Here is a 19955-nt window from a genome sequence, read left to right as displayed (position 1 = left end):
TAGATAAACAATTAAACCATAAGCTACATCCAAAACAGGCAACTCTAACACCACTATTAACAATGATGAGCCAGTTTATTTCTCTGTTAATAAATCCTCCTCCTTTACAGGAATAGAAACCAAAACCTAATTTTTTAGGACCCTGCACTCTAAGAATAGTCAGTGGCAATAACTGACCTGCAAGTCAGAAATGCTGCAAGAGTTGTTCTATTCCACTGAGAATCTACGATCGTCATTATAATATAAGTATTTGAAAAACATAACAACTGAACAAGTGAGCTTTGCAACCACAAACATTTCATTGTAAGCGTGCTAGTCTTTTACATAAACCAGACGACCTGCATGTAAAAAGGACTACAGAGAGAAAGGAAAATCTCACTTTGTGTGCTAGGTACCTGAGGTGATATATTGGACTTACTTCATTATACCATTCTGATGCACATTCACCTTTCACTACTAGTTTTCACAGAAATACCCACATAAAATACTTACAACTTGCAGGCATGAGCGAAAGGGGAAAAGCTAGTTGCTTTAAGACATGCTGTACCAAATGCTCCTCTTAAGCATTTCAACGCAAGCTGCTTACAGTAAGCCCTGACAAGGACTGTGTTGCATAGTTGTGGAAAAACACTTTCCTGCAGGATAGCAGATCTGCAAATGAAAAAAGCTTCTACAGCACTATGTTCAGTCTCAAATACATGCTGTGCTCTTATTTGGATAAACAGCAGCTCTGTTGAAGTGCTCTTTGTATTGCAGCAGCGAGGTCTTGGGGAGCTGGATTCTTTGCGGTACAGCTAACTGTGATTCCTGCTGCTTCCATGGCTTCAGCAGTTGTTGGACCTATAGCAGCAAACTGAAATGACAATGTTTATAGTTATGATTAGTGTAGTCAGTTATGGCATCAGCTTTTACTAGTTACTCAGGTATGTATCCTTCAGTCTTTAATGATATTGTCAGTGTCAACTTGCATGTCCGAGCTTATTAAATCACATTAACTTTCAGGATGAAGATTTTCAGTATTAAAACAGCTTATTAATTTAGCTACATAGCAATTATTTAGGAAAGATTATTACTTATCTCACCATTCCAAACAGTTAAAACTCTTATTTCCACAAATAGGACAAGCGAGAGAAATTTTAACATGCCTCAGGTAAGTAATTGTCAGCTCAACCAAGAACTGTTCTCAACTTCACATCACCAAGAGAAAATAAAGCTTATACACAGAGGAAACTGAGCAAGGTAGTCGGGAAAAAATTTCCAGCTGAAACAAAACTGCTTTAAAAAAAAAAAAAAAATCAGGGTACAAGCTTCTGATTCTTTTAACCAGCATAAGCACTACAGATTTTTCTCCCTATGCTGTATGCAAATAATAGTGTGATAGCAAATGTGCAGCCTTATTTTCTTGAGAACAAAAAGAAAATGAACTTTAATATTTCAATTTTCAATGTATTGCTTTGTTAAGTCTTAACTACAGCTTCTTAGAAATGAGCTCTTCTATGCGCAAGAGTTCTATTCAGACCATTATTTTACATTGAACAGTGGCGTGTCTCATCCATTTCAAGAAATGGATAAAGAATTTGTAATATGAGACTCTGATCCCTCAATATTTTCAAATGAATTTATGTACTTATTTTATAATATCTGTATTTATACTGGGAAGAAGGACACAAGAGAGCATTGTTCTCTTCACTCTGAACACAAAATATGACAGTTTTCCAACAATTTCCAAGTTTTGTTTCTGCAGCCTTCACCTAGCTTCCAGTAAACTGCTGTTGCTGCATGGATACATTTCACTCTTAACAGACACCTCTATATACCTTACTTAGTTTGCTTAACACTACACTTAATGACCTAGAGCTTCTAGACTTCACACTGTCTGATTTTTCTGGTCTAAGATAAAGGGCATGTCAGGATTAGGCATATTTAAAATAAGCAAAGATTTTTCAATGCGGTTAAGTAGAATTTTTTTTTCCCCAATTATTAAAAAAAAAACTTAGTTTTTTTTTGACAGAGATCAAAATAGCACCCTTCCTGCAAGTCAGGATTCTGTGCCCAGTATTTTAGGAAAAATTCTATTCTGCTCGGATCCTTTAAATCATGGCAGAGGTGTTCTTGCTCTGCAAGTTCCCTTAAGAATATTCCCAGGATGGAAAACACATAGGACCAACAAGATCTATTGTCTTTTGAAAGTACTGATCTTGCATAATTTATACTTGAAAAATGTAAGTAAGTAGTGTGTAAGTTAGTTTCAGTTTATAAATGGATCTTAAAATGTATGGAAGATAGCTAATGCTTAAAAAGTATCACTGTACTCATAAACATCTATTTAAAGCCCTATAACAGAAGTAATTTTTTCCTGAGTATATAAAAATGTAAAACTTAGTCAATAAATTAATCGTTGGGATTGCCTTTAAATACTCAGATTTCATTAGGAGATGCAAACTACTGAAGCAGACAGTAAATAAGCAAAAAAAAAAAAAAGCTTTTTATTAGTTACTATTTTTCAAACCAAGATTTCAGAAGATTTCAGAAAACCTTTTCAATATTTTTAAATGAAATAAATAGATTTAAGAAAGAGTAGAAAGAGAACAGCAATTATGCAACTTTATTCCAGATAACTAGGAGATGCCATACAAAATTTTTGTGCAATGTAAGAGTGAACCTCTGCTAACTTTTAGAGTTGTCACTACAGTCTTCTACTTTTTTGCTGTTGTGAAAAAAATGCTAAAATAGCTATGATTATTTATGGTTCATAAACCTAACTGTGAAATTATATCTGGCCAACTTAACTCTTTAACAAGTATGGACCACATAATTTTTGAAAAGTCTAATTCTGTATTGCCAAGCTTATGGAACAAGTGCACATGAGAGAGGGCAGGTAGAAGTGTTTGCTAATCAATCTACCCATTCCACAGTAACTGCTAGAAGCACTTGGAAAACACACTGTGCACGCCAAATGAACTTTTAGGAACAGAACATTTCAGCTTAATACCTTCCTTAAGTGACTCTAATCTCTTCCTTGAACCTTCAGAAGCCTCACACAGATGGGGATAAGAGTTAACACCTTTGTTTTCCAAATTTTAAAAACATTTTAACAAAAAAATCTCTTGCTTGTGACCTACGGTAGAAGGAAGACTCTTTCTCATTAATAGTGAGGGCTAAGTAAATGTAAAATCTATCAAGATTCTCCTTTCTGTACTTTAGTCTTAACACTAACATGTCTCTGAGTGAATCCATTAAGTTGCAATAACATAATGTGTACAGGAACAGGATGCTTGTTCCACTTGATTTTTCATCTTTTTCAAGCTTGCTGCTGGGCTGAAACTACCCATTCTACAGTAGCTTTGTACATTATAGATATAAAGTCTGATAATACAGAAGTCTAAAGTCAGCACCAGGGTTAAGAAATACAAAATGGCAAAATGCTTCTGAATGATATAACCTGCATTTTAAGAGATCCTCTCTCTAAGAGCTACATTCAAAATGCACTTTTTGAACGCATGCCTAGGTTATTTCTTTTCCTACCATACTGTTACTCATTCTTAGTTGAGGACTTGCACCTTGGAACCTTGGCTTCGCATTTTGACACCTCCAATAGCATCTGGTTTATTTCTTTGTTCAAACTTCTAGAGTAATTTGATTGAGATAAAGGGGCTTTCAAAACAAAGCAAAAAAGCCAAACAAAATATCAGCAAGGACTCCACCTTCCTAAGTTTCTAAATTAAAAGGTTTGTATTTGTTTTAGGTTTATGGATATAAGAGGACCAGATGCTTGGAAACTGATCTCATAAAAGAGTTGTAAATAAACACACAAAGAGGTATTATAAGGGGCAGGAGTATTATTAAAACAAGATAAGACACTGCACCTTGGCAATCATGGCCTGATTTCTGTTAAAAATGTGACAACTGAAATAACTTCAATCTTACCTTCTCAAATAAGCTTTCAAGTGATATGAATTCAAATGACAAAACTGGAATCAAAGTTGCTTCAAATCCATATAATCCTAATTCCTATGGAAAAAGTTTATATATTTGCTGAATACATTTCAAACAGCAGTTTTTTCTTTCTAAAATAATGGACCAGATCTGCACAAATATTTCTTTTTTTTCCCTAAACTAAAATCCACAGGCATCTTATTTTACTAATGAAACTAGTTAATTTAGTTTTACTGCATAATACTGAACAAAAGCAGTGGAACTGAGGTCTTGTGTAGCTACTGAATAGTTACAGTATAAATCAGCACATAACCCTAAAGTCCCTATGTGACAAATGATCTCCTAGTCCTGCAAATATTCTTGTACATTTTTAATTCTTTAAAGACAGTATAAGCACTTTTACAAGTAAGAAATACCCACAGGAATAAAGTCAATAGCAGGAAGCACCTCAGCAACATGTAACCTCTTTTTCACGTTACATTCCTAATAGAACCGCTAAAAATTTTTGTAGTCATAATTTTATCTACATGAAAAATTTGAATATTAATTAAAATGAACTTGTCTCAATACCAGTACTTTCCTGAGAGCTTAGATTATGTAAATTTTTCACTTGAAACAGTTAGATTCATCTATCTTCCTGAACTGCATCACACTATTATTTAATAGTGAAATGACACAAATGTTTACTTTTCTTTCTTTTTTTTTTTTTTAAGTTTACTCACTTTAACATATGGATCTGGTCCTGAATCTTTGTCTTTGGGGTCCTTCAATAACAGAACCTTCATTGTTCACCTAAGAATTGCAAAAGAACTCTGAAATACAGTAAATGAATCAATCTAAAGTAGATCTAGAAGACTTTCTACCGTACAGTGACTTTAATAGCTCAGGCTCAAAAGCAACTGGGTTACTAACAGAGGCACTGCTCTCTATACAATGAGTAAGCAGTTAACGTACGTTCTCTGCCAATGCATATCCACCCTGATAAGACCAACAAATAACATGCTGGTTTTAGATGATACCGCTTAGAAACAACATACAGGGAAAGTCATCCAGGAGAATATCATTTTAAAGGAAAATATTTTGTAAAAGAAGTAACAACCTCTGCAATGCTCTCACGCACAGCAACATAATAAGCCACTATTTATAGCGTCTATTCTGTTCTGTTCTGTTCTATTCTAGTCTGTCCTATTCTATTCTATTATGTTCTATTCTATTCTGCTCTACTCTGTTCTAGGCTAGTTTCTACCCTAAGCTCATCATAATAGTATGCAAGGCTTTATGTATCAAATGATATAATTTGATGCTTTTCGGTCTCACCCTTTTCATGGGGGAAAGCATGTGCAAGGCAGTGTTCCAAGTTACTATTTTTTAAATACAGACATATGTATGTACACATCTATGCATTTAAATATAACATGCGTAATACTCATATACCTTGATATATTTATAGTAGATGGGCAAGACTGAAAAAATATATTCGCCATTAAAACAGAAGACAATAAGAAAAATGTAAGAAAGTACTCAGTTCCTTAAAAGTCGACTCAGATAGTGGATTCGAAGACATTTTACAACACACAAGCAAATATAACAGGTACTAAAGTAAACAAATAGAATAATATAAACAAACATAAATCCGTTCTTTAACTGCACATTTAATTATGTGTCGTTTCCCTGATACATTACCTTCCAGCAAATGCATTTAAAAATAAATAATTACAAATATTCATTACAAATATTCAAATGTACAGAACATCTTAAATTTGGTTTATCTGGGTGAAATGCATTGCAATCCTCAAAACTTCATCAAAAACAGAAGAAAGTTTAGATAAAAGTGTTTTCTTATAAAAAATTTTCAAGAACTTTTTTGAGATAGAAAAAGCAGCCTTAAACAGTACCGGACAAAACAGGATCTAGAACAAGTAACAGGAACTTTGTATCTTGCATTCTTCTATAGCCAGAAGCACTGTGAAATGCAGGTGATGAAAAGGGCACCCGAGGCAATCCATCCCCCCCAGGACCTCAAGAGCCAACTGTAATACCATTTTCATGTTGCGGATTTTAAACTTCATTTTTTTAATCTAGGTTTTAAAATGTGGTTTCATAGTTAAGGTGTTTAATTTTTGAGCTCTTATCATCAGACACGGAAGTGCTGAGTTCCACGTGACTTCCAGCACTCAGAATTGATACAAATGGGAACTGTTAGGGCTTCGCAGTTCTAAAAAATCAAGGCCAATGAAGTCTGTGAGACTGACTAAAAGTACATGCAAAAGTAGCAACAAGGACTTTGTTTAAGGCCATATTCTCAGAAAAAAACCAAATCATATTACAGAATCCACCAAAGCAGATCTCATTGCTTTCAAGAGCTACACTCCCAAATATTTTTGCATATGAGTATCCGGTTGCCAGTAACTGCAAGAATGTAGGCCTAAGTGATTTCTCTACTAGAGAAAGATTCAATATGAGAAACAAGACTGAATGTCACGATCATCCAGTGCCTACTCTAAAGATTGTGGTTGTATCTCCAAACATAAGATTGCGTTAAGAACTACTTTATATGACTTATTTTGATACTTCAGGTTTTCACAGAGGAAAAATATACCTAGAAACATTTTTATGATTGACAGAAACAGACAGCCCATATTTTCGTAACTTACGAAAGTAAATCTTTTTCTGAAAGGAAAAGAATTGCTGTTATGATTTCTCAGCCACTCTAACATTGCAACAGTCTTTACTGTAAAAATCCAATATTCTTATAAAAATAGAGTTTGACACTCACTTTTTCATAACTCACCACCCTGTTTCCAAAACATATATTACTAAGTATATAGTTTATGTAGCAGATGGAACATATATGACAATAGGTAAATTACAGGTTTTTAGATGGATCTATAATGGTTAGTAACATTATGAAGTCAACAAAACGTAAATGTCAGAAAAAAACCAAAATCCTTCCGAACTGTATAACACAAGATAATAATTCTTCTTAGCAAGAGCAATTCCACAAAGTATTGTAATGAACCCCTCAAATGACATGACAGAGTAAATTCAAGTACACTTGGGGAAATGGGAATTCTAATTAATTTCTTTAGGTAGTTAGAACTGAATTAACTTCCCATCTTACGCCTTATTACTGTGTCAAGGAATGAGTAAGAAGAAGAAGAAATGGGTAAACATCCATGCTTAACAAGGGGACTTGTAATTACCGAATTAATTCTTTTCTTCGGATCTTGCATGCAAAATATATGCTGAAACCAAAAAATAATTACAGATAGTCATAAAATATCGTGAACTACTGCAAGATGCAATTACCTGGATGTCCATTTTACAAGGAAATCATACAAGCTGTATTTTGGACTTAGCCATGTGGCTTACTTGTAAAAAGAGTAAGTCTGCGCACCCCTGGCACTCTCAGAAGCCACTCTGGCTTATTTTCAATTCTGCCAGAAGGAGTCTAGTTTATTGACTTCAAAAAGGCACCGCAAGCGTCCAACTGAAAACAGAATTTGACCTAGGGAATCTATAAGCTTGGAAAGTCATGAATAACATTTATTTTGTCCTGCAGGTATCCTTTGAGAGCTCTTGGTATTACTGCTGTTCCAAAAATTAGTTTCTTTTTCAGCAACTGCATCTCTCTCAGACCACTATGTCCTTTTTCTCTACAAAGTTCAGATAGGTTTACATAGTAGATTTGGTGACAACTGTGACCAAACGGAAGCTGGTGGAATATACTCCTTTCCAAATGCCGTGTTGTCATAAACACGCCAAACTTCACAACACTACGGCCGCACCCTATCCAAACCCTCTTCCTTAGCAACTGCACCCTACCACAGTTGACACATCACTGTGAATCCGGGCAGAAAGCCATCTGAACAGACGGGCAGGACAGTAGGCAGACAAGATCCCAAACAGGGACAAACACACACGAAGACAACATTTTCAAAACCAGAAATATACCCATATACATTCCTAGGGTGAAGAAGTTAAACTCGATATGGAGTGTTATGAACTGGATTTTTTGCAGGGAAAAGCATACAAGTTTTTATGAATTGCTGCAAGGAAGTGGGGGTCCCACTGCACCGGGCATGTTAAGAGAAATATAGCATTTTTAATGGTTTACTTGTGTCCCTGAGACTTTACTAAGGAATTCCCTGCAAATGGCTAAAGCACATTTTTCCAAACAGCTGGATTCCTGCTAAATAGACTTAGAGTCAGGAACCTTGACAAACATTTCTATTGAATCAAAGAGCATTAAGAGAAAGCATACAAAATAATACATGCAGCATCTTCAGTAATAGCTGAACTCATCTTCTGTAAGTAGTTACAATACTGAGATCTCTATGCATTTTCTCAAGAGAGGTACGCACAAACTTCCCAACAACCATAAAAAGCTTTCTCTCTAGAACAATCAGTAGATTTAGCAGAGTCCAGCAGTACTACTCAATATACACGTAGCAATAGGAATGTATATGAATAACCTTAATATGAAGTTTTTCACCAGCAAGATTTTATTTATAGGATAATTTGGCCTTCCACTTTGGCTTACTGCTCACCTGTGTTCCAAAATAACAACATTACAAAGATTGCTCTTCAAAATTTAAGAAAATACCATTTGAAACCCATTCTGCTTGCAAACAGCTAGAAAGAGGGCGGTAGATTTTGTCTTGAACATGCACACACATACACACACACACACACACACACACACACACACACGTGAAAAATTCATGAAAAAATACTTGTGTTAGCCACTTTGAGGTTAGGGAAACATCCAGTTAGCTCTGATCAATGAACTGCAAGTGACAACAGTTTCTGAAGCATCACATTGAAACTAAGGACAAACCTGTCTTGGGGTGATTTTCCGAGTCTGTATTACTTAATTTAGGAGATGGATAAATTTAGGTTACATTTTATGTACTATGCATACATATGTATTTGAAATGCTTCACATTCACAGCATTAAACAGTAAAATTTAACATTCTTATGTCTTCAATTAAAATATAAAGCTGAGTTTAATGTGATCTCTAGGTCCTTGGCATTACCAATGAGCAATAATCTCTCATATTAAAAGCAGCTTTGCAGAATTTTTATATATCAATGTACAGAAAGTACATCTCTGCAGGTGACTTAACTTTCACTTGAAAAGCTGACCCCAAACTAATTGTGAACTATCTGCACACAGGACAGCTTCCGAAAATAAATAAATGGGTCATTTTGACTCTGGCTACTTAGTCACACTAATCAGACACTCTATTTGAGATATGTTTAAAAAAACCTCGAAAATCCTTGGGCTAGGATTTTTGATGCTAAGGATTTCTTATCAATATTCTTTTACTATGATTTTAGATGGGTTTAATAACCAGCAAAGGAAAAAAAAGCCTATCTACATGCTGCTATAAAGAATGGTTCAAAAATCCACTAAATTCATATGTCACATATATGTGTCACCAAATAATAATGTTTTGAGAACAATTTCTGCTACACAGGTGTCCATGTCACAGAAAACAATTCCTAAACTGAGGCCCTGATATTGCAATCCAGTGGAGAAGCAGAAGGACTCACGTAAAGTCTCCTTCATGGATTTTTATCAGAAGTAGTGGTAGTAAGAAGTGTGATTCTTGACTGATATAGCTGCAAATAAAAAAAGGAAAAGTGTTATACAGATACAGATTACATCCTCATGGAAACAGTTTCCCTCCAGCAGTGAAAGTCTCCGCCAACCCATTTTTCTCTATACGGAGAGTTTCCCCTGTGTGTCAGTATTCATATCTAGGCAGTGACCTGAGCACGCCTACAGCAGACAGCGCTCTCAAAAATAAAAATAAATAAATACTGACACATTTAATACCTTAAAGGGACATACAAATTCAAAGTATGAAACACTTTGGATTGTATTTATAAAGCTCAAATGGCATCTAGAGGGTCTTCTGGTTGGCAATAGCGATTGCCCAGTTCTCTCCTCTGAACGACTCAGACGTACCTACTTGTCTTCAATAATTACACACGGAGATTTAAATGGAAAGTTGTCTACATCAATAACGCTCCAGCGTTAATGGTCACTCCGTATACATTTAGTGCTTACGATTTTTCAGCAGATTTGCCTGACAAATATTTTTGTAAATAAACCTGCTTACCTTGTTCTCACTGCAATCTAACTTATTGACCTTTTTTGTTTATGCGCCCAGAATCATCTGTAACTAACCTAGGGAAGGACCATCAACTGACCGCTTACTCTTTTTTTAGGGTAAGCGGTCAGCTGATTTTTTTTTTAATTTTGCTTTCACTAATCTCCTTTGACTAATGTCTTTTGCTCCTACGCTGCCTTTCTGCTCCGTTTGGCTTAATTTTCACCAGAATCACTGACAAAACGGCACCGAGAACGGAGGGGGGGGGGGGTGAAACCGGAAGAAACGTGAGGATATCTGCCTGACGTGGGAGTTATTATTATTTTTTAATAAAAGATGCGTCAGCACAGCTAGGACAGCTACGGCACGCCTCGGAAAGAACAGAAACGCCTCCTGTCCGCTTTGAAGCCGGTTTTGACCCATGGTAGGGCTCAGAGGACTCTCCCAGGAAACTGTATTTCTTTTAAGACCAGGTGGCGTCTATAGCATACAGAGGGAGTCTTTTGTTTGTTTGTTTGTTTTTGCCTTTTCATACGGAAAGGCTGAGGGAGGGACCGCCACTCCCCGCCGTGAAGAGAAAGGCGGGGGGGGGGGCGGCCCCGCCCCTCCCCACACGCCAACGGTCAGCGCGGGCCCGCCGCCCGTTGACATTTAAAACCAGCCTCGACTCGGTGGTAACGAGCGCGAAGTAGTTTTAGCTCGAGCCCCTGCCCGGTCCTAGAGTCCCGCCCGGGGCCGCAGCTCCGCGCTGCCCTTCCCGCCTCCGCTCACCTGCGCGCAGGGCCGGGCGCCGCGCCTGTGCGGCGGCCCCGCTTCCGGCGGCGCGGCGCCTGCGCGCCGCAGCATGGCTACGCGGGCTAAGCGGCGGCGGCCGCCGCCCCAGCCGCCGGCCGAGGAGGGCGGTTCGGAGTCGGACTCGGAGCTGGCGTCGAGCGACTCGGACTCTGGGGAGGACGAGAGGATCGATGAGGTGACGGGGCGAGGAAGAGCGCTGGCGGCCCGGCCCGCGGCCCGCCCCGGCGCTGCTGCGCGGCCTGCGCCGCCTCTGCCCGGCCGGCGCCTCGGGCCCCGCTGCGTGGAGCGGGAGGAGCGCGGGGCTGCCCCTGCGCGGTCGTGTGGCTCTGTGGGTGGCATGTCGCCGCTTCCTGCTGGCCGCCCTTCTAGTGTGTCGCTTTATCCTGCGGCCTGCCTCCTAGTTCTTCAGCTTTTTAGTAGGCCGTGTTTACGCTTTGCCTTTCCCGAGAGCATCAGGGTGTTTGGACTCTGTGAGGCGAAATCCTCAAATCTTCAGGATAACGTCTTGATTGTGACGCTGCACAGTATGAGTTTAATAAAATGAAAAGTAAAGGAAAGCTGCGTAATATTGTTACGGTACTCAGGATGCAGGGATGTTGTCTCTGTCTGATTCCCTAGAATTAAAATAGCTTGTAAAACTCTAGTTTAAAAAAAATAAGTGGCTAAAATCATGAAGAAGTGATAGTGTCAGCTGGAAGTTGTTGGCAACAGCTGTTTTTTTTTTTTTTTTTTTTTTTGCTATTTGATAAAGGGGGCATGAACAGGGAAGTTCCAGCTTTGAGGCCCACAGTGCTAAACAGAACAGGGCCTACCTTCAGATGGTAGGTTTCCGTTCTTGTATTAAAGCATATGTAACATATCATTACAAGTTATCAGCATACACTAACATATGTTCACTTGATTCTTGCCAGTAGTCTTTTTCCTTCTTTTTTTCATATTGGAATCTGTGAAAGTTTCAATCAGTTTTGCAAACATAGCCCTTGCATGTAACCTGTCCACATGAATTCTTGTGCGGGGCTAGAGGCAAGCGCTTAAAAATGTTGCTTGCAACACAGGAGAGTCCCTTTAATTTTTCTCTATGAATAAGAAGAAGAAAAAAAATGGAAGAAGAAAAAAATCAAAGAAGAAAAAAAAACCCAAACCTCAAGGAAATCAAACATTACTTTATGCTGCTGGACAGATGCAAACATATGTCATGAGACTCACCATGGCAGAGGTGTCCTCTTTCCTAGGGTAGGAATAGGTGTCAGTGTTCAGAACCGCTGTTAGCTAGTGTTTGGTTCAGAATTTACTGGTGTAATCGTTCAGTCAGTGACATCCTTAATTTTTAGAAGAGTCCAAAAGTTCTTGGAGGTCAGGCGAAAATGCTATATACACCAAAGATGCAATCTTTTTCCTTATAGAGAAAGCTTTTCAAGGAAATAATGTGTACTCCTTGAGAAAGTCACTTTTCCTTTTAACCTCTTTGTAAAGCTTTCTTGCCCAAACCAAAAATGAAATGGCAATGTAAATTGGGCTGGGATGATCTCAAACAGTGGTTCAAGGGAAAATAGATAGGGAACCTTGATAGCCAGTACTGGTAGTAGAGAGTGCCAGCAAACACGCTTGGCAGATGCACAACATTTGTTCTGGAGCGGGTTACAGTTCACGCTGGTTCTCACTGTGTGCTGCTAAACAGACTTCCAGAGTGAGTTCAATAATACCATTAGGATTTGAGGAAAAAGCAGCAGAAGTATGTTTCTGGATGTAATAAATTAGTCTGCAGAAACTTCATCTTCAGCCAAGGCGTTATACTCCAGTCCTGCGGTGTAGGAGTTTATCTGCATAGGTGCAAGCCCCCGTATAGAAAGTGTTTACGTGGCTGTAGTAAACACGACTGTGTGATTGTGGATTGCAGGAACAAAGGATTAATCATACGCAAGTTAGTTGACAAGTTTCGAGGTTTTGACAAGTTAGTTGCAAGTTTCTTTGACAGAAGTTCTCTAAGGATTGCAGAAGAAATAATAAAAACTGTAACAATTGCTGATGTTACTGGAAGATGGAAATAAGATATGTTTCTGATGTTGAGCATTGTTTGTCTATATTCTGTTTCATACAGTTTAATTTCATTTTTGATACAGGTTCTTGCCAAGCGTGTGTTTGATATTCTGTATTTTGCTTGTACATAGGAAGTGAATATCGAATTTGAAGCACATTCGATATCAGACAATGATTACAATGGGATAAAGAAATTACTTCAACAGGTACTTTGACTTTTTGTGAACTTGATTGATATTGCTGTTAATAAATACCATTTAGAGAGTTATGCAAAGTCATCGGTTCGCGTTATCTGTGTTACTGATTTATAGTTTTCTAGTGCTTCACCTCGTGAAGCATATTTACAGCCACTATGAGTATTTAAATAAACATGTTTCCTAAACCATGGTTCCAGAAACTGTAACCCTGAGCGGTAGATTTTTTTTTCCACAGTGTGTATCGTTTTCCATCTCCGTTGTGTTAGTGTCTGCCTAGAAAACCTAGTTCAACGTTAATCAGCTTCTTAGTTTTTTTAATAGGTTACATCTCTAAAAAACAGACAAATAGCATGTTCATTCAGTTTTCTCTTGACTATTTTTGTTCTAGTGAATTTATTCTCAGCAAGCATTCAGATCATCCCAAACTTGAAAGGGTAAGAGATATGCAGGATGTCAGCTTGTGGAGTGTCAAGTAGCAAGCAATTCAGCTGCTTTTTAAACTATTTACAATATTACATTGGAGGATGTCAAATAAATACAAATACTAAATTGAAATTAAAAATGGTGCAGAACATAGCATAACAACTTAGAGAAAGTAGTGAATTTTAGTTCTGCTAAGTGGTCCACAATATGAAGAGGGTTTGGACCTGATACTGTTCTGTAATACTTGTTTTTTATTTTCCAGTTGTTTTTAAAAGCTCCTGTTAACACTGCTGAGTTAACTGATACGTTAATACAACAGAATCATATTGGCAGCACTATCAAGGTAAGAAAGCTAAGTCCCTTTTGAAAACTACATAGGATATTCTTTATGTTGAAATAATAGACTTGCCGCAGAAGTAGATCTTTGCTGGGTTTTGTTGAGCTTTTGCTTTCCCTTTGCATCAAAACTCTATTGGTCTATGGCTTTTAAGACTTCTCAGGTTTACTTCCCTGCGTTAGAAGTTGAAGATAATTGATTTTGCTTAAGGTATGGCCATCCGTTGTACTAAGATGCTCCTTTCTAAATGTGAGCTATCAAATTGTAGTGCCTTACAGTAGATCCTGATGTAAAAGATAATGACATGGCTCTCTGTAAAAGTGACTCTAAATACACCGAGACATTCAATGATGTGGCACTTTCATAACCTTAACCGGAATTCATAGGTTGTATATTTGTACAGATTACCTAGAGGGTTGTCCTATTCTGGCGAGAAAAACTGTTTTGGCTGGAAGGAGAGGAAGTAGAATATCATTATGAGTTGTTGCTTTTTCTCTTATTAAATAGCAAGCAGAAGTGCAAGAAGACAGTGATGATGATAACGATGATGATGATGGAGATGAAGTCTTTGGTTTTATAAGCCTCTTAAACTTAACTGAAAGGAAGGTTGGTATTCCTCATTAAATTCTCAACAGTAATAAGTGAGACTGTGCTCTGCTCTTCTGTCTTGTATAACCAGTCTTAACATCAGGATCATAAATCTGAATTCAACTGTAGAGGGCTGTGGTCTTAAAAGTTTCACATCACTTATGCTTTCTTTTGGATCTGGTAACTAGTAAGTGTAACTTACTGAAGGGCAAACATAAAGCTAACAGTGGAACAGAGAGTTAAAACTAGGTCTAACGAGTAGTTCCAGAATAACTGATGAGCCTAGCTTCTTGTGTTTCTTTCATCTGTCACAGCTTTTGAATTTTGCTGTTAAGTGCAGTGGAGCTGTAGTTCATAGCTGCATTCCTGTCAGTTAAGAACCTTTGTTTGCCCTCAGCTTCAGGGTTGGTTAATAATAATTTGAGAGAAATTGTGCAGTGCTTTAGAGACCACTTAAAGAAATTAGCTGTAGGCTGGTGGAATATTCCCTTGAAGTTCACTTCTGAAGGTTTTCTTATGTAAATAATTGTTCTGTAAAGTAAAGAAAATATACCCTTTAATTGCAGGGTATGCAATGCACTGAACAAATCAAAGAGCTGATTCTAAGTCGGTGTGAGAAGAACTGTGAACAGCACGTAGTTGAACAACTGGATAAGATCCTAAATGACAATACTAAGCCCGTGGGTCTCCTCCTAAGTGAAAGATTCATTAACGTACCACCACAGATTGCTTTGCCCATGCACCAGCAGCTTCAGTAAGTAATTTTTTCCTCATGTTTCTTCAGAAATTTTATTTAAGTGAAAGTGCATGAAGAGCGTGATACTACAGATTTAAGATATGAAAAAAATTATTTTCATCTTACGTAAGGTCTTTGGTTAATTTTAAAGTATTTTAAAAATTGTTAGGCTTTTCAAATTCTTTATACTTTGACAGAAGAAATAACGTAAAATTTTATGTACTGTGTTACGAAAGGAACACCTATGTTTATTTTAGTTTATTGTAATATTGATGTAGGAAAATTTTAAATGATAACTTTTCATAGCATGCTGATAGTGAGCAACTTGAATATTTCTGCTTGTGTGTTAATGCCTGTTTCTGGAATGAACAATTTGGCTTGAGGGGTAAACTTCTAAGGTGGATGGGCTCTGGCCTCTGGAAACTATTTGCAGTATTTTTAATTAACTGGAGTTTCAGGTAAATGAGTGAAGCAGGCTAGATGCTGCTTGATCTGGAAATCTATATTGATTCATGGATTTATATCCTAGACTGGGTGACAGTAAATGAATGACTCTGCTGGGATGCAGTGCTATGTGGTTTCACTGTCACGTTGAAAGCCGGGACCATTGTATTGCATAAGTCAAAGAAAGAATCCTTTTTGGAGAGATATGGGATATGCGGTGGGAATAGAAGTCAGGGGTCATTGAATGCTGTCGCCTAACTCATCTGCTCATTTAAGTAGTAACATAGTTCTTTAAGGAGTTAGAACTGTGATATCAAAGAAAATATATAGATGGTTGGTCGATAAGGTTTGTTTTGCGGGGGTTTTTGGTGAAGAAAGAAATAAGATGATAAATAAGATTTACCACGAGTACAGCACGTGTCACAACTCAAAATCAGGTCTCAGCCTCGTTGCCTTAAAGGTTTTGGAGCGTTGCAGCGATAATATGTTTAACCCAAGGACGGGTTAAGTGTGTCTTCTGACTTTCAGAGATAGCTCCTCATAGAAGTGCTCGTGTGGTGTTTTTCCAGGAAAGTTGCACTTGGCATCCTTTAGCAGACTGTTTGCCATAAAAAAGATTCTGGGAAGAGCAGTAGTAAAACAGATGCAGTGCGGGGAAGACGTCCATCTTTTTAATGTTGGCTTAAAGTGTAAGCATCATGGTTAGGTACAAGGAATGCATATGCAAAATTTATTTTTTTGAGGCACTGGTGCAAGAATAGGGTGCAGTACAAATATCCTTTATATATACTTAATATATATCCTTTACGTGATACTAATACATTGAGGTTTACTTTTACACTTGAGGAAGGTTCAAATTGTATACCTAAATGCTTATTTGTCTTTAGGAAAGAGCTGACTGATGCACAGAGAGCAAACAAACCTTGCGGAAAGTGCCACTACTATCTTCTTATCAGCAAGACCTTTACAGAAGCCACAAAGGGCAATTCTAAGAGAAGAGAAGGGAGAAATCAGCAAAAGGAGGAATTAATGTTTGCAAATGCAGAGGAAGAATTCTTTTATGAGGTAACACACTTGATGCTGAGAATTCAGAATGTTTGCTTTTCTTTATAGCGTCACCAAAAAAAGATGTTTCAGCTTAACTTCAAGAGAATCTTTTAAATTAAATCTCAATAATATTGAGAGATGAGTAAGCAAACTATTTATTGATGACAACACTTTGTCTTTATAGAACCATTGAAAGGTGCTCTCAGTAAGCATAAATTATTAAATCAATCCTCGGTTTTGGCATTAACTTACCGGTTTGCTATTTGTATAAGGTCACAATTAGCATGGCTGTACGAGTACTGTTGCCTAGGCTCTGCCTGTGGCAGCATTACTACCTGACAGGTTCCGCAGTGCTATGAGAATAATGGGACACTTCATAAGATACCTGAAATAGGCAGAGACTTCAGAGGAAAGATCAGATGTAATTTTCAGTGTGCCTTGGCCTCAAAGAATTAACAGACTTCATCTCTTTTGCTTGCCTATATAGCAGCGCTAAAGAGATTGAATTGAATGTAAAAGCTCTCTGTCTTATTGAATGAAATTTCTACGTTTTTAGGATGATGAATGATAAAAAGTCTGGGTATTTAGCAGCGTGTCCCAGCCCTTCTGAATGTTTCCTTATAAAGGTTTGTAATTCCTATTTAGTTTTCAGAAACAGAGCAACATGCATCTGTAATCTGAGTAGTAAGATGTGAAAGGCTTGTTACATACCTGTGTCAGTTGAATAGACAAGATTGACTGTAGGTATGTGAATTGCAGGTATTGCACATTAACTTAAATATCTTTCAGTAACTTTCAAGTTGACGCGATTTACATCACGAGTGGGGTTAAAGAGCAGCAGCTCAAACAATAGATAGTAGCTTGTAAGGGTGCTGTAACTTAATCACGTGCTGTTGCCTTAAGCACTTAGAAGAATAAGGATTCAAAAAATTGCAGAGGAATCTTTGTTTTTGGAGTCTTAATCAGAATCTGCAATGCATGTTAATACTTAAATGAACAAATCTCTTTTCCTTCCCCTTATGCACCTTGATTGTTGTCACAAAAACAGATGTGGAGGCTTCATTCAGAATTTGGTAATGCAGTTGAGTGTACTGCTCTGAGGATTCTTCCCCAGAAACTTAACAGATGCCGATGCAAAGCTCTACATCTGTGCTGTTGTTGGTGTTGTGTGGAGAACTGTCTTATCCATTTCATTTTTGAAATACCTGTTGTTTTCTAAAACTATTCGAACTAAATTCTCTGAAGATCCAGACAAGTAGATCTCACCCCCTCACTTTTTTTGTCTGTGTTCTACTCAGAAGAAGTGTGTCAATAAAAAGTGCTGAAACGCTGAGATGAAAATACTGCTTCTAATTTCCTAAGGGAACCTATCCACACAATTTAGCTGCAAGAGAGGGGAGGATGCAGGAAATTAAAAATGTAATTTGAAATGCATAGAATTTTTCAGTGTTCTTTATTTTTTCAAAGCTTTAAAAATATTCCGCAATATTATTGCTGTGTCAAAAGCCCATTATTTTTCATTTCTGGCAGTGCCTACAGGATAAAGTATTTGCACATGCATCATATGGTTAATGGCAAGGCTTCCCCTATGTAATCATTTGTGACATTCTTTGTTAGAGGCTATGATATGGCTATGATTTTTATTTCTTAGGAAGAAGAAAAATGTAAGTGGGCGCATTCATTTTTAGCTAAAGGGAATACTGCTTTAGCCTTTATTCAGTTTGAATAAAGGGATTTTATGATTTAATTTTTGAGTTTGGGATTTTCTTGTGTCTGTCACAGCAGCTTTAGCACCTGAATTTGAACTCTTTGTAAACATGTTATTGAAAAACTGGAGGAGAGAAGCTCTTGGTGACCCTGTGTCCATGGATATTACATTCTAGAAGACTTGTTTCATATTTACCTCTGTTTTGTTGTTTTGAATGGTGTTTTAAGGACTAATTCTGTGGTTTTTATCTAAATTGTAATAATTTTCAACTCAAGTGGATAGATTCAAACTGAACATGCTTTTCTTTTTAGCAGTCTTTCCAGCATTTTTAACAAACTCACTTTAAACATTATGGAGGATATTAGATTAAGTGAATCTCTATACTTAATAATGTATATGTGCTAAATAAACTAGTGCTGGAATGTATCTCCTTCCCTGATCACGCATAATGTTAATTAGAGTGCCATAAAATGGTATTAAATGCAGTGAGGCAGACACTTAAAGCCAAATGAAAGAGAAAGATGCCTTTTGCACTTGTCAGCTCACTGTGCTTTACTCCACTCCTTAAAATGTTATTGAGTGAGCAGAAGAAAAGCTCTATTATAACCAGACTTGGAATTGATTAAAGGTTTAAGGGCCTCCATTCCTCACATTGTTTGTTCTTGAACATAGCCACTCAGTTAATTTGATGGTTCTTCCAAAATTCAGTTTACAGCCTTGAGATACTGTTAGTAAGTAGCAAACCTACAGGGAGACTGGAACTTAACTTTCCTTGCAAAGGGAAGAGGTTAGGTTAGTTTTTCTACTTAGGAGTTCAGTTCGTACTTCTTAAATCGACTGGTGTGAGAACTAGAAACATCAGTTGCGAAAGTTTTTCCTACCCCCTAGGTATTTTGGCTTGGAGAGCTAGTAAAAGGGACTGTTCTAACTCTATGTAGTACATTTCACAGAAAAGATAAATAGTAAATGTTCTGGAAACCGACTCAGAGAAGCATCTTTTGTAAATTTGCCTTTCAATGGCTGCTGCCATTCAGAGCCTTTGTAAGGACTTTCTGAAATGCTGCTCAGGTTTCTCATTAGTGCACATCCCTTTGCTTTATCCAGAGTGCTAGTATTCAAAATTCCTACTGGCGATTTGAAAGAGGAAATTGCTACACAATCTTACAGATATGTTAATTTTTAGAACTCTGAGCTGTTTTAGAGTAGGTGACGAGAGCAGTAGAGCATACTCTGTCCTCTACAGGCCTTCCGTACAATACCCACACCAAAGTATCATCTTTATTGCAGGCCCTGTTCTATCTGCAGACTCTGGCTGTCCCTCTGGTCTAGGTTTAGGCTGATCTACTAATTCTCAGACTTAGAGCTAGTGATTTACTCTTGTTCAAGAGTCGAAGGTCTAGTAAGAATTTAATATTCTTATTTTTGTCCAAGGATCCCTGCTGATTGGCACAGTAGCTTCTAAGGGCCTGCATTTCTTACTGTGATAGCAGGAAATGAGATACTATTTTAAAAAATCTAAAACCACGTGTGGTAAGCAAGTAAAGGGAGCATTGATTTTTTTTTTTTCCTTTGTTCTTTATTCTG

General features: G+C 37.5%; 2 protein-coding genes across 3 annotated transcripts in view; one reads left to right on the top strand and one right to left on the bottom strand.

Moving 5' to 3' along the window:
- Window positions 1-56: 56 nt before the first annotated feature.
- UROS (uroporphyrinogen III synthase) lies at window positions 57-10938 on the bottom strand. Its single transcript, XM_068951152.1, has 6 exons — window positions 10831-10938; window positions 9497-9565; window positions 4659-4728; window positions 3908-4011; window positions 1818-1890; window positions 57-853 (listed from the first exon to the last, which is right to left on the bottom strand). Exons 3-6 carry the CDS (start codon window positions 4719-4721, stop codon window positions 710-712), a joined length of 384 nt encoding a protein of 127 aa, XP_068807253.1. The 5' UTR covers window positions 4722-4728; window positions 9497-9565; window positions 10831-10938; the 3' UTR covers window positions 57-709.
- BCCIP (BRCA2 and CDKN1A interacting protein) overlaps window positions 10325-19955 on the top strand; it is a 10979-nt gene continuing 1348 nt past the window's right edge. The window contains exons 1-6 of one of the 2 annotated variants that reach the window (XM_068951458.1): window positions 10325-10513; window positions 13023-13097; window positions 13774-13854; window positions 14356-14454; window positions 15003-15190; window positions 16504-16681. In XM_068951458.1, the coding sequence (XP_068807559.1) occupies window positions 10481-10513; window positions 13023-13097; window positions 13774-13854; window positions 14356-14454; window positions 15003-15190; window positions 16504-16681 (654 nt within the window). In that variant the 5' untranslated portion in view covers window positions 10325-10480. Of the gene's footprint in view, window positions 10514-10871; window positions 11030-13022; window positions 13098-13773; window positions 13855-14355; window positions 14455-15002; window positions 15191-16503; window positions 16682-19955 lie in introns of those variants that run through there. The other variant, XM_068951457.1, reaches the window with a different exon arrangement.

This window comes from Struthio camelus, chromosome 7, assembly GCF_040807025.1.
Source record: "Struthio camelus isolate bStrCam1 chromosome 7, bStrCam1.hap1, whole genome shotgun sequence".
Taxonomy (NCBI): Eukaryota; Metazoa; Chordata; class Aves; order Struthioniformes; family Struthionidae; genus Struthio; species Struthio camelus.
Note: the sequence above shows the minus strand (reverse complement) of the source record. Positions and strands in the feature narration are given on the sequence as shown.

Excerpts from the sequence above, each read along its gene's own strand:
- UROS (XM_068951152.1), bottom strand. The coding sequence starts at position 4,721 with ATGAAGGTTCTGTTATTGAAGGACCCCAAAGACAAAGATTCAGGACCA. Across the intron at positions 1,891-3,907 it reads GTAAGATTGAAGTTATTTCA|ACCAGAAAAATCAGACAGTG; the intron begins GTTGTCACATTT and ends CCTTTATCTTAG. Across the intron at positions 854-1,817 it reads TGTTAAGCAAACTAAGTAAG|TTTGCTGCTATAGGTCCAAC; the intron begins GTATATAGAGGT and ends TTGTCATTTCAG.